This window comes from Sturnira hondurensis, unplaced genomic scaffold (assembly GCF_014824575.4).
Source record: "Sturnira hondurensis isolate 20B ecotype Veracruz unplaced genomic scaffold, ASM1482457v3 Scaffold0002840, whole genome shotgun sequence".
Lineage (NCBI taxonomy): Eukaryota > Metazoa > Chordata > Mammalia > Chiroptera > Phyllostomidae > Sturnira > Sturnira hondurensis.
The window spans coordinates 28,107,007-28,124,743 of NW_028075471.1; the positions used below are offsets into that span (position 1 = coordinate 28,107,007).

General features: G+C 46.4%; 1 protein-coding gene across 2 annotated transcripts in view; it reads right to left on the minus strand.

Moving 5' to 3' along the window:
* Positions 1-17,737, minus strand: part of BMPER (BMP binding endothelial regulator) — a 216,663-nt gene that overhangs the window by 73,479 nt on the left and 125,447 nt on the right. Inside the window, exons 11-12 of one of the 2 annotated variants that reach the window (XM_037041160.1) lie at positions 17,065-17,110; positions 1,080-1,409 (exon numbers count right to left, since the gene is read on the minus strand). In XM_037041160.1, coding sequence (XP_036897055.1) covers positions 1,080-1,409; positions 17,065-17,110 — 376 coding nt within the window. The remainder of the gene's footprint in view (positions 1-1,079; positions 1,410-17,064; positions 17,111-17,737) is intronic. The other variant, XM_037041161.1, reaches the window with a different exon arrangement.

Genomic DNA, 17,737 nt, shown 5'->3' on the forward strand with positions numbered 1-17,737 from the left:
TGCCTGGAGGAACTGGGCCCCAATCGATGCTTTTACATTGTTAAATTCTCATCAGTGCAGAAAGCAAGACATACCTGGATTTCTTCAAGTGCTGTACTTAAAGAAATAGCACCAACCAGGAAATCACACAGTCCGAAAGCCAATTAACAGTACATACTAACCAAAGGTAGCATGAAAGGACCTATACATGACACACGAAACATGTCAATGAGCTGAATCCATACTTTGGAGCTAATATCGAAGAACTGAGTTCTGCTTCTAAGATGCCTCTCTTAGGCAGTACCTCACAGGCAAAAATGTGTGCCTCACTGAACCCCCAGGGGTAACCTGCCAACCGTGACCAAGGTGGCTGCGGGAGGAGGCGGCTGCTAGGGGCGTGGAAAGCCAGCCTCAGGCAACATGGGCTTCTCAGAAAGGGCTTCAGGGGTTGGCCCCGAGTACCCATGGCCCAGGGAAGGGCCCAGAGCAAGCGTCCCAAGGGTCCTCCAGTGGCTGCCAGTGGTTCCAGCCACCGGCTCAGCCTGCATGCTTCCCAGGGGCAAGAACAGACAAAGCTGCAGGTCACACAGTCTGCCCGCTGCACTCCCCTCTGCACACCCACACACGCTTGTGGCTTACTTTGGAGGAATCCCCCTCACTTGGACAGATGCTGACAAGGGAGCAGTCTCACAGATGTGAGACTGCACGCTACTGCACGTTACTGGCTGAGTTGGGAGAGACACTGACGATTCCAAGCTGGCCACTGCTGGCCTAAAATTAGCAGCAAAACATCAGAGAGAGGTTAGGTGGACAGCCCCACTGCTGTTTTTGGAAGGAGGATGGAAAGGCCCTGGCTGTTGGAGTACAAGACTGGCAGGACTGGCACAGGAGGGCAAGGCAGAGTGTGCAAACTTCTCCAGCTATGTGGGGGCATCTTCAAGATCTTCCCGCCTATGGCTGGGACCCTTCTCTGTCTCTGGGTTCCCCTGTGCAGAGGAGGAACGAAGGAGGAGGACCATGGTCCACTGCACTCAGGTGCTGCTGCTGTGCGGGTTGGTGAGGCGGAGGGACACGGATGCCCCATGCTTCTGGAAGCCCACCTGCTTTGGTTGTCACTTTCAGGAGGTAGCCGTCCAGGTCGATGTGAAAGTGCGGCGCCTGCCAGGGCAGCGCAATGCGCGAGCCGTTCCAGCGCACAGTGAGGTGCTGCTGGAGGCTGATGGTGCTGGCGCCCAGCACCAGCTCCACCGACTTGGTCCAGGAGAAGGAGCGGGTCCTGCGCGCATCGTTCTTCACCAGCACCTGAAAGGGCGAGGCGGGGGAGGAGCAGTCTTTTGTCAAAACGTACTGACACGTCCCCTGAAAGTTAAATGTCCGTCCGTCAAAAGTGTTGTAGTGGGGATCTCCGAAAACCGTGCAAACGCCGGGCTCTGCGGATGAGTGAGAGACAAAAGCAGGGTCACAAACCGAGTGCAGAATCCGAGGACAAATCGGGGGTTCCCTGCAGTAAGCCTGGAAGGGGCACCCACCAGGGAAGGGAGGGCCTTACAGAGATGCACTGGGCAAAACTGAGTTACCCAAAAAAGGCTTGGTTGGTGGTTTTAAAAGTCTGTGCCAAACCTCACAGGACATGTAATATTTCTGATGCTTTTATACTTAAAAGTTACATATTGCACGTCTGAATCAGCATCTCTGTGTTGGAGCCTTGATATATATATTTCTGTGGTCTTAGTAAGGGATGGAGAAATTGGACTAAGATAATTTTGTACACAGAACTGGCCTAACTTCATAACCCGTATAAACAGAAATGAAATATAATAAGAAGCAGCAACATAAATAACAATACATCAAAACATACTGTTATTTCCATTTAAATAATTCAGAAAAATTAAAAACACGGTATTCTACATGCTACTCGTGGTTTTAAACAAAAGTATTATATTCAACACATATATTTACTGAAGACAAATGAATAGAATTACCAGACAGATGCATATTTAATACTGCTAGGAACCAACGACTGGTAAAGATAATAGTCTCTATGTTTTATAGAAATACAAAGTTCCTGCATTTTCATCTGTACATCAAAATCTAAAGTTGGATAAAAAAATAAATTGTAAAACCCATCATTTAGTAAATTTAAAAAATTCCAATGAGTCCATCATTTCAAAATATCTTTAATTCAAATACTTATGAGACCCAAGTAGAGTTTCACACTTTGGGGTATCTTGATGTTTTTATAGAAAATTAAATATTATTTATTTTTATAACAAAATTAGGCATTGATCTGTTCTCCATCTAAAGGTATTTTACCTGTTTTAAAGGAGGTATGAACAACCCGGAAATGAGGAATTCTTTAGAGAAATTAGCCCAAACGATGAAAAGGTCTATGACAAAAAGTGCCAAAGCCAGTCAACACCACAACAGGTCACACCTCTGAGAACACTGCGCAAGCAATTGCTCTGAACATCTAAGGGAAGAATTCAGAGTCAAGACAGAGGGGGGAGGGTCCCGCAGACCTGATTGGACCAGTGGGACCCACAGTGAGCATTTGCTTTTAGTGCCCCCGGTGTTTGGAGAGCAACGTTGCTCTGTGTTGGGACACATGATTTCATTTCAAACATCAGTTCTGTCAATCCATACAGATCATGCATATTTGGAACTCAATAGGTTAATTGTTCTAGGTTAGCTTTCTTGTCCATATTTGACAGACACTAGGGAGGAGAGTTTGGGGCATGTACAACATCTTCAATGAACAAACGTTTTAACGCATGTTTTAAAGAGCATGTAAAAGGCACAACTTGGGCAGGAGGGTTAAAGAAGTGGGCAGGAGAAGGAAGCTCTGAAAGGTCAGTAGCTACATTTGCATTCACCTTCCACCTCTGTTTCTTACCCTTTCTTGGTGGTTTTCTCCGTCTGACTCCGGTTTTACTCAGTTTGTTGCTCCACCTTTACCGTACCCCCACCTCTCTGATCCAGCTATGGGTTCTCACCAGTCTAACCACCCCACATGGCATTTTTTCAGTCCTCTCTTCATGTGATTACTTTCAAAATTGTCTTACTACACATTTCTGTCACATGCTGACAAAGAGAATCTCTCCCTGCCATAAAAGTGGTGCTTTCTGGTTATCGGGGAACAAGGGAGTTCTTGGAGACTGCCTGAGGGACAGGAGGAGAATTATAATTCAGAGTCGATAACTGCCGTGTGTCACAAAAGGGCCAGACCACCCGATGCACCGAATTCAAGAGAAGGGCTTCTTTCGAGTTCTCAACTCCATGCACTCAGCGAGAAAATGCGGGACCAAACAAGCCTTTTGAGATTTGGAGCTTGTAACAGATGGCTCATGAAGGCTTTGAAACTATGCCCTGGAAGAAGTCCTCCCTTGGCCGTGAGTGGGCCCTGGGAACGCTTCCGTCCTCTGACCAGAATCTGAGTGGTCAGAGAAAAAAATTCTATCTGAACTGTCTTAAAATAAATATACAGAAACACGCACCCCCCCCAAATTGTAAACCATGGTTATTTCTTGGTGGCAGAATCATGAGTGATACTTTTTCTTTCTTCCTTATGCTTTTCCTACTTTTTTTTTGGTTATTTTGTATAAAGAGTCAAAGTGTGGGTACTTGTAGAGAAGGCCAATTATGTGACAAAGCAAATCCTCAAAGAAGCAACAAAAAATATATCATCTGCAGTGGCCCTGGGGTAACCCGCGAGCTTACTCATAGCTGGGCAAAGAGCGATGAGGACATCCGGGAGACCAGGCAAGGGCAATTATGTGTGAACAGGGCTGTCAGGAAATATATTTTTCAAGAGGCCCTGACATGGGGAAGAGAAGGGTTTGGAGATCAGGATGGTTTTTCTGTGTAACAGTTAGACAGACGAGGCCAACAAAACTTCATGACGGCAAAGATGCCTGAGAGTTATGTGTTGCGTTTGGGGACATTTGTATCATGAGCTAAAACGATTTTGAAACCTTGGCCCTTTCTCCTGGCATCTCGAGGTCCTTATGCCAGAGCCTGCAGGAGCGGCAAACACGTACCCTAAAGGGGGATCGAAAGGGAGAACGTCGGGGTCCTGCAAACCTGCCCAGCCAAAAAGGAATGAAGCTGGAGAAACACGTAGGGGACGCAAATGAACATTGTATTCTCATAGAATTTTCTTCCAGCAGATGCAATGAAATGAGCTACAGTCCAACATGTCCAGATGTCTGGTCCCATTCTTCTGAAAAGCTTGGAGTGAGGCTGGAGCTAAGTAAACAGATCATTCTACAAATGACCTTGAATACGTTAAGTCAGAGGATGGACGGAAAAATGCGAGTTTACCCTTGGTGGTACTTTTTTCCTAGTCCTGTAGATCAGGATATCAGATGTCATTTTTAGTTTGGTTTGTTTTCAATATATGTATACAAAGGTCTAGGCAAAGGGGAAAAAAGATTAGAAGTATATAAACCCAAATATAAAGAGTGTTGTCTATTTTTTCCTCTTAGGCCATGAAATTATAGGTGACATTCATTTTCCTTTCTTGTTTATGTGTACTTACATTAGTTTTTACATTTACATTTATTATTTACAATGACTATGTATACTTTTGGAACAAGAATATTTGCTTTAAAAATTAAAAATATTGGGTTAAAACATATTGCTTTGATCTTACATACTTTAATAAGATCACTATAAGAATTAAGAGAGTCAGGCTGCTTCTGAAAGCATAATTCTAATGCTTTTCTCTTAACCTCATTAAGTACATTTATTTCTGCCATGGGTGTATTTATCCTAATGAAATGCCTTCCTTCTGAGAGCAGTGACTATTCTCAAAACATCCATCAAAGAAAATTAAGGGGAAATTATGCAACTCTATGTTATGAAGAAAAAAATGAGAGAAACTGGGCAGACTCTAAACCCCTTCCTCTAAAACACGACGACGACAACAACAACAAAACAGAAAAGCATAAGGAAGAAAAAAAAAGTATCACTCACAGTTCTGCCATCAAGAAATAACCACAGTTTACAATTGTGGGGTGGGGTGTGTTCGTGTATTTTAACATAGTTACGATCATCCTGTACATGAAATTTCATTTCCTCTTCGCTTAATATGCCACAAGCTTTCCCCGTCACTAAAACCACTTTGAAAACACAGAAATCGACCTTCACCCTCTGTCTGTTGTTTCTGCAAAGAGAAATCTCTCTCCAACTCAGCAGACCATGTACCACGCAAATCAGAACAGAGCAGTGTTCTAACCACGAGAAAGTCTATCAAATAAAACACAAGGCTTGACACTTTTCTCAGCACAAATTGCAGGGTGACGGGTCCTGCTGGGCTCCAGGGTCCCTGTGTCTCCCAGAGGCTCCTTGGTGCCCCCGGCAGGTAAGAGTCATCCTGATCACATTGAGTTCAGGCCAAGAACCAGGAAAGGCCAGGGTCAGAAATGCTGCTATGAATGCGAGCCCCTGTGGTATCGGTCTGGGCGCCTCCTGAAAGTGATGTGAGCGGCTGATATAAACAGGCTGCGTGTGACCAGAACTTCTCAGCACAGGAGGTGGCCCTGACAGATCTTGCTCCCAGGGGGACCCCAGGGCCCACCAAGGGCCACCAGGATTCCTGTGGGATTTTATATCCTTGGCTTCTTAAGTCAAGAATGTAATCTAATTTCACTGTGTGCATGTGGGGAGAAGGGGATAGTGGGTCTCTTCCCACCAATCTCTAATCCCCCAGAGTTACAAACTGACATAAAGAAACACATTTCTAAGGAAGCTGAGTAGGCACCTGAAGGTAATATTAAAAAAAAAAAAACTTAAGCAGGGATATTGTTAAGAATGTGCATTTCTTTTTACCTAGTTTCTATAACCCCAGGTGCTCACCACATGCAAACAGAAGAGCAAAGGAAACCATCCACCTTCGAGATCCGACCTAAACTACATCTAACCCTGAAGCCCCAGCGGACGCCCCAGGGCCCCCAGCTGAGCTCCCTGCTCCCACACCTCTCACTCTGCCCTTGCATCGCCTGTGCCTGTGCCTGCCCCACCCGTGACCGCCCCCGCCCCAGCACAGCCGTCCCCCAGCTCCCACTCCAGCTCCCCCCAGCACCTTCAGGGACACCTCACGTCCCTGTCCCCTAACCCCCTAAAGCAAAGCTGACCACGCAGCTCGGATGTTCAGGGACAGTCTTAATTTCAAATATTCTACCCTGTAGACACATTACATTTTTCAGTTTGGGAGTTAAAAATACGTTGCCAAACCCATAGCATGGTTATGATAATCAATTTCTACCCTAGCCTATAGTTATAATGCCATAAACTGCTTATATAAAGCAGGCCTTAAATTCCATATATGTAAATTTGATTTATACTTCTCAGTGCCTAGTGCACTGCCCTGTATATCAAAGATATATGCCTGTGTGTGTATATATGAAGTTATAATTTATATTATATTATATTACCTTTGCCTTATAGCAATGACTGGTACAATACATACTAGGTATCAATAAATATTAGTGGAATGAATAGGTAATTAATTAAAGAATATATTTTGGTGGCAAAACATAAACTGCCCCCACTGAAGTTATTACTAAAATAGATAAGTAGAATGACTGGCATATGACAGATAATCAATAGAAATTTGCTTAATCAAATTAATTCATTTAATAATTAACTACTGCTCTCAGAACAAGGTGTTAAGGCTCCAAGTGGAATCCGGGGAGCTGATCAGCTAACCTTGAGAAGGGGAGTGATCCTGGGTCATCCAGGCCAAACTAATTGATTTGCAAGAGTCACTGCACACGCAAGGGAAAAGCAGTAGAGTGAGGGGCGCAGTAAGGCAGCATGGGAGAGACTCGGTCCACTGCTGCTGGCTTTGCAGATGGAAGAGGCCTTGATTCAAGACCCATGGGTGGCCTCTAGAAGCCAGACAAGCAAGGAAGCAGATTCTGCCCTAAAGCTTCCAGAAGGGCAGGCCTGCCCACACCTTGCTTTTGGCCCATTCAGATCCATTTCAGACTTTGGACCTCCAGGACTTGTAAGATAATAAATGTGTATTGTTTTAAGCCACTAAGTTTGCAGCAATGTGTTATAGCAGCAAAAAGAAACTAATACACTCAGCAAAAAGCAACACGACTAGTCTAAAGCGACTAGTTTATGCAGGCACCATGCCGAATGATCCCCGCTTTTCACTATCTCCTTTAACCCTCACTGCTTCTCCACAAACTTCACATTAGCACCCTGACTTCTGAGCCATGAGTTTGGAAAGGTTGCCCTGTTGCCCATGGTCACTCAGCCAATAGCAGTAATGACAGAGTCCAGCCCTGTCTCTGCGATGCTGAGGCCAGTGCCTTCCCCGCTGTGACCCAGAGCTTCCACCTGCACCCCACACCATGGCAGCCTGTGCAGTTGTCGTTAGCTAGCTGGGATCAGAGCTCTTCGGGGATCTCAAGAAATGTGTAGACATCCCTCCCTGCCAATGCACGAGTGAATCCACTCAAATGTAGAGGTTCATGGATACCCTGTTCCAAGACTCATTAGTAACCTCCTGGGAGCCCATAAATTTCGGTTAAAGAATGCCTATGTCGAAGTTCATTATAAACTAAATCCTATGGTTTTATTTTATGTAAAGCCTCATCCAAAGATACATTTATTAAATTGAGAGAGAAAGAGAGAGAGAGAGAGAGAGAGAGATCAATTGGCTCCCATACATGCCCCACCTGGGAAATCAAACCTGCCACATTTCTGTGTATGGGACAGTGTTCCAGCTAACTGAGCCACCCAGCTAGGGCTATGGCTTCCTTATTTAATGTATCTATGTTTCATCTTCCAGCCCCATTAGAGGTTCCTAAGCTCAGGGTCTGTGTCAGCTTTTTATCCATGTCCTCCTGGGCACCTTCCAGAATTCTGGGAACTCACCAAGTGTTAATACACACTTGTTACAGAAGATGCATTTTTGCCACTCTCATCATTCAAGCTCTGACCTTAAAATGTTTGCTCTCTTTAAATTAGAAACCGCCATTTATCAAGCAAGGGAGTTGTGCATCTGAGCTGAAGAGATGAGTTTCACATCTCCAAGTTGACCTGGCTTCTAGCTTGAAAGCCACCTTGGAGCTTTGCAAACACTCCCTGCTTTGAAAGGAGCCCTGGTTTGAATCCCAGCCTTGCCATTTAATGAATACAGAACCATGGACCAACTACCTACAAACCTCAGCTTATTCGCCAGTAGCATGGGTCTAAGGACAGAAACCTTGAAGGGTGGTTATAACAATAAAGGTAACATTCCAGGGGTGCTTAGAACATGATAGATGCTCAGAGGGTAGTCATTGCTGGCTTTCTTATTACAAATTCTATGCAAATCCAGGAAATTGCAATCCACTGCTGGCTAAAACAGGGCTGGATAAGGCTGCACCTTATAGAGAGAGCATAGATCAGGTGAAATTTTGAGTTCATTTATAAAATGCAGACTTGGAGCTAGACTGGGGTGACCCTTCTAGACCACAGAAGAATGGTAATAGAGTCACAGACACAGGAAAGAGCACAACGGGCATGAGAAGATCACGAGACCAGTCTGACAGGAGTGGGGAGTTGCTTGGAGACACGGGAGAAGCCAAGCTGTCTAAATAAATTGGCCTGAGATCGATTGCCAGCCTGAGAAGTTTAAACATACTCCAAAGAACCAACATTTCTTAACGCGTTTCCTATGAGACATCAATCCTGCCTGTGGCTCTGCCAAACTAAGTAGAAATAAACAAAAATCTCTGCAGCTCAAATTAGTCCGAGGGGTTCTCTCTTCTCCGTCACCCCACTGAAAGTTTACCCGGCACACTGGCTGGCAATAAGGGGCTCTGCGAATCCTGCAGCGAGGAAAAGTACTCAAGTTCTCTTGACCCGGCACATCCCGAATATATTCAACCACAGACTCTTGTTTTGAAAGCATTACTCATGACTATCCCTCAGCACCAGCATTTTATAAAACAAACTTAGGGGAGCCGTGCGAGAAACCCGGGTGGGAAGCAGCCAGCCGGCGGAGGTTCTTGTGAAAGCCAAGTTGGGGTTCTGACAGCCGTGGGCAGAAAAGAAAGGCTGATGGAGGAAAGACAGAAATTAGTTGCAGGCAGTGGGTTGAGGGTCTGGCTGCCGTGGTAATGGGAAGGAAATTATTTATTAGAAAAACAAGACCAAGAGACAACCCACCAGACTTGATGACTGAGGAGCAACAGGAGAGAGAAATGCCAAAAGTATGAGAAGAAGCATTAAGGTTCACAACCTGTGCAGCTGGGATTGCGGGGGTGCCTCCAGAATTCGGTCAATAGGCACGGGCTGGAAACAGCCGTGAAACCCTCCATCCAGCTCCCAACACAGAGAATTTGGAGAATCAAAGGGAGCCTCGGTTAATGAAATTCAAATGCAGCACCCGAAAGAAGAATGTGGTCTCCCCCAAATGAGAAGCTGACATCTGCCATATTAGCATCTTCTCAGGAAGTGCTACGTTACACACCTCAGAGTTTGGGTCGATCTGAGACCAGAACGAGAGAGTGACCACAGAAGGGGTGCCGTGGGGGCAGGCAGGGCTGTGAGCTTATAGGATGCAAAGGCGCAAAATCAAAGCTGGAGGTAGGTGAACCGAGGAGAGAATGAAAAGGCACAGCAAAGGCACGAAGCAGTGGCTGGGGCCTGTGGTATGGAGAAAAGAGGTCGTATCCATAAACATGAACTTCACACTGAAGGAACTATGGAGTGCGGCTCACACGTCACTTCTCCAAGCTCCCAGGAGAGGTTAGAACTCACATACTGTAACCCATGAGTCTGAACAAGCTAAGTGACCTCATAAACATAGATAAGGTTTTAAAAGGTGAGCACATATATCTGCTTTCAAAGAGAAGTCTTTAGTGACAGGGACAGAAAAGCAACAGGCAAACCTGATAGGCACCAGGAGGCAAACCTCCAGCACGAATGAAAATGTGGTCCACAGAGAACATGAAACAGCGCTCGGAAGTCTGGGCTTGGGAGTCTCCTGGGCAAGGGTCCTGCCCCATTCGACTTCTCCGGTCTGTAAAGTGGGGGGTAACAGCAGCGGCCACTTCACGGATCCCTGTGCGCTCGGATTAAATGACAGGACACACGGAGAGCGTTTGTCATGCTGCCTGACACAGGCTTCCACTCCGTAAATCTCTGTCGGTAACAGGAGCAATTTAGTGCCAGCAGAAGTAGCAATTGCTCTTCTTTTGCTCACAGGAGATGTCACCCTCAAAGAGAAATAGATGTGCCCCAGCTCAGCGCGCAGTGATGTGCAATTCATCACACAGCACTTCCCACGAAGCGCATGTCTCGGTGTCAGGGTTTGGGGTTCGCAGCCTCTGTGTTCTCCCTTAGCTGAGTTTTAGGGGTGCCCTGTTCAGGGGTTTTAGCCACTAGTTCCCACTGTCAAAACTGGGCTGCAGCATCTTTCCCGAGATTCAAGATGGTGGCCATGGCTACGCTGCACCAGGCGTCTGGTAATGGATTTAGAGCTCCACGGACAAAGTGTGTTTTTCAAAGTCTGGCAAGAAAGTCACTTTTAATAGAATGGTTTATTAATGGTACATGAATATTAAAAATAACTTTTCCAAGCAAAGGTAGAGGGAAACCATGTAATAGGACAGAATAAATACTAGAGTAGGAGGATTAAAAAAGAAATGGGGGAAAAAAGCATGTTCCCACCCCACTATTTCCAGTTAATACTACAGTGAATGTGAACTTCCATATCCTCACCTAAAAAGTGGGAGGGTTGCCCTGGCCCAGTAGCTCCACTTGTTGGAGCATTGTCCTATACACCAAAAGGTTTCGGGTTCAATTCCTGATTGGGGCACATGCTTAGGGTGCGGGCTTGATCCCCAGTTGGGGCACGTATGGGAGGCAACCAATCGAAGTTTCTCTTTCTCTCTCTCTTTCTCTCTCCTGACACCTCAGTACATTTACTTCAGCTCCCTCCCCTTTCCTTTCTCTCTGGGATCAGTGGATGTGTTCTTGGATGAGGATTTAAAAAAACAGAAGTGGGAGGGCTGACTTCCCAGTTAAGGCACATTCATTTACACAGTCCCATGATGCTAAAATGCTCATGCACTTGAGTGACAGAGCAAATTTGCTTTTACTCACTCTTGGTAGACATTAGACACAATTAATTCACAATTAATTTCAGTTTAAAATTATATACATTTTAATGTTGTGAGTAAACAAATTTGGGGAGGTCATCACTTATCCTTGGAAATGCCTCGACCCTGAGTTGCCAGGAGGAAAAGTGAGTGGACGTGGAACATGACGCCAGTTGGATGCATTGGTGAGTGCTGAGCATTCCAATGATCGCTGTTCTGCATGAGGACAGGCAGGGGGCGGGGTCACCAGGCAGATGAAAGCCCGGGCACTTTAGTCTACATTTCTTCCAGGTGGGGTGGGGGAACCGCTACTAAACTGGGAACTTCTCCTACCACCCTTCTCCAGTCTCCAGCCCTCACCAGCGGTAAAGCCCTGCAGCCCTGCTCTGTCCTTCTGAACTGCAACTGGTTATCACATGGAACGAAATGACCAAGAAGTCAGGGGGAGAAATTCCAGCCGAGGCCCTGGGGTCAGACTTCCTTGTGGGAATGCAGGCTCTACCTCCTACCTCAGGCATCCCTCCTAACCACTCAGCCTCCTTGACCATAAGGTGGCTGAGAGAATTCAGTAAGGTCACATGGGAGAGTCCAAATCAGTGTTTGACTCAGAGTAGAGGCTAAAGAAATGCTAGCTCCTGCTGAGCTGGTAGGATTACTGTCATTGTTATATGATGATGATGATGGTGGCGACTGTTAACTAAACAGTCAGAATTGATGGGGTACTATCACCTGTAGGTGGTGAATAAAAGACGAGCCTTAATAACTTCAGGCTCTTCCTTCAATTGTGCACCAAGTCACAGCCAGAAAACTTAAAGTAACGATGTCCCTTAGGACAGAACAGCGCACAAAACAAAAACAAACTGATTTCTGCGCCCTCCCTCCAAGGCTCCTGCCAGGGCAGGCTTTCCTAGCCACCATGTGGGGGATGATTGGGTCTCGCTTGCCCCCCTGTCTGCTGGCTGGGCCTTGGGAGCAGTGACCACCCAAATCCAGATGCTCACGCAGAAACTTCAGTGGCCACCAAGCTTCCCACACCTTTGGCAAGGCTACAGGCAACGCCACAAACTCTTATTCTACAAGTGTCTTGGGCTGCGGTTTCAAATTTCCTTGCTTTCCCCAGTTAAGGACAGACTCTTGGTGTTAAGGGACCTGGAGCTGCTTATAGTTTCCGAGGCCAGAAACCTTGCTCAGACTCGGAGTTAGTAATGTGCAGAACCTCTGTCAGGGAAAAGGTCTCCTAAAAGGGGCTCCACTGTGTTTGCTAAATGGTTGCTGTGTCCTCCCCTCCTTCGGCTGCTCTTTAACTGAAGATATCTGCAGGCATGCCCAGAGACTTTTAAGTAAGATGTGCCCAAACCAGCTAGGGTACTTCCACAGCCTCCATGGTGGGTGCATGAAGCAGGTCGTTGGGGGGGAGGGGGGGCGGAGAGCTCCGCACAGCAGGCTCACCACTCAGCGCACAGCTGGAAACTAACCCTTGGGGGGTTTAAAGAGGTCACCTGGCAACTGTGAGCCTCCTTGCACCCCAACTTGCTGGAATCTGATATTTCCTGTTACTTGCAGAACATGTAGTTGAGGTTATTTCAATTAAATGCACATCTGTGCTCAGTAGAGTCCTACCAGCCCTGTGTTGTGCAATGGTGAACTTTCCTTTGGGGTTGGGATTCTGACGGTTGGGACGAACATGGCTACAGGCACAGCTTAGTGAGTCTACGAGACCTGGGGTCCGGAGCCGGGCATCCACGGCTGCGCTGCCTTTGGCTGTGTCTGGTCTTGGAGATGGTTATGAGATTAGATGCTCTCTCATTCTCTTTTCTCTCCCCCTTCTTCTCTATACACACACACATCCCTCTCTTATCAGTGAGAAGTTTGCTTCTGAGTATTATTTCCACGTCTGAAAGCAGACGTTCTGCCAGCACAGCATGGATCTGACTCGGGTCTCTGTGGGATGGGCAGGTCAACCCCCCACCGCCCGCTGCACGCCTCACACAAACCGAGGGCTACATGCCAGGGCCGGTCCCAGCACCCATTTCTCAGTCCCGGGACGCTCCACCCAGGGATGCTCCGCCCAGGCACCATGGGACTCACTTTGGGCGACAGCTCACACTTTGGCAAGAAGTAGCACTTGCACAAAAGCTTTATAAAGTTGCTCATTTTTGATATTTTATTTTAAGTAATCCACCCAAACCAACTTTAATACTTTTCTGTCTGAGAAGGAAAAAGAGAGAATGACCTATGTTAGTAGAAGACAGCAATGCTTTCCATATTTCCTTCAGGCCTAATTTTAAGAGGATTCTTTTTTTTCCCTCTCAGTTTCAATAGAATCATCACTGTGCCTTCAGACCAAGTAGTTAGTACCTCAGTTACTGCTTCTTACCTTCAGAACTATCCATTAACCATTATCTCTGACTCTTGCTAGGAGAAGCGTACAACATGTCCTGCAGCTAGAATTCGCTTCCTCTTTACTATCCCTTTCAGAGGTCTGACAGCCCCAAGCACTCCAAGACAGACTAACCCCGACAATAAGGCTGGCGCTCTGTGGGGTTTTAGGAGCAGACAGAGCCATGCCACCACTGCCGGAACAGGGTGACACACACCAAACTATCACAGGTCTTCAAAGTAAGACTTAGCATATAGGAACTATGTCATCAGTCCATTTCATGTATGAATGAAAGGGTGGATGGACGGGTCTAAGTACTTATTGCTGCCTCCTTCCAAAGAAGAACTACACGGAGTTCACAGGGGTACATGCTCAGCGGCTCACCACACAGAAGGGCAGACACAGGAGATGAAGCCAGGACTGAGCTTATCACTGAGAACTGCATGCCATTAGTGGTGGGCTGCACGTTAACTTCTAGCTCCTAGGGACTAAAGCAAAGATGGTGAATTTCAATGAGTCGAGACAAACTGATGCCTTTATACATTTTTGTAAGGCTGGGCAATGAACCTACAGAACCACATTCAACGAACGCCAGAGGCTCCTGGTCTTTCACATTCCACTCCCGTCTCAGGGGACCCACGCCTTACGGTCCCAGCTCATCTAATCACATGTGCGGAGAGGGAGTCACTAGTACGTCACTAGTACGGTGCCTACGTCTGTATTCACCTTTGCTGTTGCCCCCGTTTGGAGTATCAGTGGTTCTCAACCAGGGGAGCCTTCACTACCTAGGGGACACTGGCCACGTCTAGAGACATTATTGATTGTCATAACCTTAGGGACAGGAGTGTTACTGCATCTACTTGGGAGAGACCAGAGATGCTGCTGAACATCATGCAATGCACAGGCCAGGCCCACAGCAAATAACTACTTATCTGGCCAGACCATCAGTGATACTGAGGTTGGAAATCCTGCAGCAGCTAAGGGGTGTGTGTGTGTGATTTTGTTTGGATAAAATGGAAATCAGTCGTTTTTCTGGTTTTAGAGAATAGTCGCCTTAGTTTTTACTTCAGCCTCCATTTGTCTGCTCCAGAAACCATGTATCAGGAGAGCTTTCAGAACTGACAGAAGGGGGCAAAACAAGCCTAAATGTTTCACTAGGACCCTGGTTATAATGACAGATGAATTTCAAAGGAGACCTTTTGGACACAGCTAAAGCGCATCAGAACAAGTCTGATGTGTTATGAAGGTCTGGGTATTGCGTAAAAAAAATGGGAAGTCATCCCATCTCTTAAGTCAGTATGAACAGGTAAACTCTGCCCAAGAAGGATGCGTTTTTCAGCCCCAGTGGAAAAGCTGTTGGACAGCAGGGGAGAGAGAGTAAAGAGATGGAGTGAACACGGAGGGAAATGGGGAAACAGCCATGCGATGATCTCATGTAGAACTGGACCAGGAACCACATGCCTGCTGGACGCAGGTGCACCAGGTTCACGGTCTCCCAGATGCCCCCCTGCTAGGGGGCTTCACTCTTGCCAATTACCTCTTTCAGTGACAGAGGTCATGGGCTCCTTCACATGTTCCACATAATATTTCATGTGATTGGTTGAAAGCTTGCTTTGATTTTGTCATGCCCGCCCTTCTATTTCTCTCCTTTTTTTTCCTGATAAACCACCAGTATTCTAGACATGGAAAGGCTAACCCACCATGGATAAACCAATAATGAAATGCAGCTTTTCTCTCCACTCTCACTATAATCACCATCTTGACTCATGGAAGATAAAGTCAGAGAACTCAGGATGCAGGCTGTTTTTCTCAACGGGACCAGCCATGTGTTTTTGTGAATGAAGACATGTGTTTCGTGTGGAGCAACGGGCATATGTAACCTATCTGTGCTCACGCAAGCTGAAAGGTCTGCTAGAAAATCAGAAGGGCTCCTTTGAAGTCTGCCTCTGCTTCAACCAGGAGACACAGTGCTTTTTAGGGGAAGGCAAGCCACTCCACCGACAGGGGTACGGAGGAAAACCGTCCATTCAGACTCGACCCCACTCATCCAGAGAGGATGTGGGCTGGAGGCGGCCTCCAACCCATCTGTAAATGCAGTTTCCTCACCCAGAGAGGCTGGGGGGTGGAGATTAAGTATGATGGCTCATCCGTGTTCTTCAGAACCCTGCTGTGTTAATCAGAGGCAAATCTCCCTGCCTTAGTTCCTGGGCTCAACTGAGTCCTATTTTCTTGGCCTCCTTGGAGTTATTTTATGAACTGCATTATCTCTAAAGAAATAGTCCTTTATGGCCCTGGCTGGTATAGCTCAGTGGATTGAACACAGGCCTGCGAACCAGAGGATCGCGGTTTGATTCCCAGTCAGGGCACATACCTGGGTTGCAGGCTGGTTCCCTGCAGGCCAACTCCCAGCAGGGGACGCACAAAAGGCAACCATACATTGATGTTTCTCTCCCTCTCCCCTTCCCCTCTAAAGGCAAATAAATAAATAAAATCTTAAAAAAAGAAATAGTCCTTTATTAAACTTATGATTTAATTCTCACTGATTCAATTAGTACTTTTATCCATGTATGTCAAAAATTATTTAATAGCTCTCCATCTCAAGACTTTGTGACATGTGTATATATATTATATATAATAATGTAATATGATATGCCATATGTAACAACATACATGTCGCATGCACACATGTGTAAAATCTCTGTACCTATTGTCCAAAATACTCTAGACAAGTGGAGTGACCACAGCAGTTCCCACCTGAACACTGCTTTGCAGACCCCCCAAAAGCCCATTTCTCTCAGCCTGACTGGCTCCTAACATACTTTCTAATAGGTTCCATGGCTTTGTTAGTTCCGCCTTTCACATGTGCGAACGAACTTGATAGGGACATCACTAGTTCTCCTCCTTCAAGGAAGCGCTCCTGAAACCTCTCTCAGCACCAAAAGAATCTGAGGAAGCCACTGAATCTGCCACAAGATCCAGGCAGCTGTCTGCGCCTGGGGACACATGGGGCCTGTGCACGTGCTTGGCCTCTGTGATGAGTGGGGTGGCCTCAGATGGCTCCCAGGACAGGCCACGCTAGAACTCAGGTCAAAATGGCAGGAGGGTCAAACCACGGCCAGACAAAAGACCTCACGTTCTGTCTTTGCCGATAGTGACACCGGATGTGCCCAGGTGAAACGATGAGGAGTTGGGGGAAGGAAGTAAATGCAGCTGTTGGGCTTTATAATGATAGAAGGAAAATTCCTCCTAGCTTACGTGTACTGTTTGGTTTCACTGGATACCATTATCTTAGCCTCTGGGACGGCAAATGTGAGCAGAAGTTAAAATGCACACACAGTTATGTAGTCCTTAAACCACATCATACCACTTATCATCTCAATTTCTCACAACCACAAGTTCCGATGGAAACATCTACATTCGTCTCAGTTGTGCTTCTGCAGAGGATTGTAACTGATTTACAGTGTTTGTAGGGAGCTGGGAGGATCCCACCTCTTACCAACAGAAACAACGCATGCAGAAAACTTACCACTTCCATTCTTCTCACCGCACTATAAAGTCAAAATAAACATTCACAGCACATTTGCAAAGGAATAAACTTACTTTCAGTGCAAATAGGACAGCATCCTTTTCTGTTGAGAATTTTACCCTAATCAAGAGAAAAACAAAGAAGAGTTTTTAATGTTAAGAAATAGGGTCTGCTGGGGGTCAAAACTCTTTTTTAAATCTAATCCCAGATAAACCAATGAAACTGGTCCAAGCTGTACTGGAACCCAGTGCCCAGATGGGGATGATGATGGCGAACGCGAAGTTTCCAGTATCAGCTTCTCAGGCCAGGTGAAGCCATTCGGAAAGCTTTCCTGTTTTTATCTGCCGGGAAACACCCCAAGGACTTACTGGTGTGTCTCTTCTCACTTGGAGGGAAGATGGAGACAGCCTCAATTCAGCCTTTTCACTGATGCTCGGATCTCAGCCTCTACGGGCCCAGAGCACACACAGAAAAGCAGGAACTGCCTGTCGGGCCCCCTCTCTGCTCTGCTTCTCGGAGGGGCCCTAACAGTGAACCTTAACCCAAGCGCAGGGCAATGGGTACGGACAGTCTCTGGGCTGCAGATCCAGTGTGGTTGGATTTCTTCTTTCGGAAATTGCTACGCAGTCAAAGCCAACAAAGCTGAGAATTTTGAAGTGTAGAGTAATTTTCCATTACCGTTCTGGAAATACATCTCCTAAAATGCATTTCTTCAGATTTGTTTTCCATGCACGACATTTAAAGGAG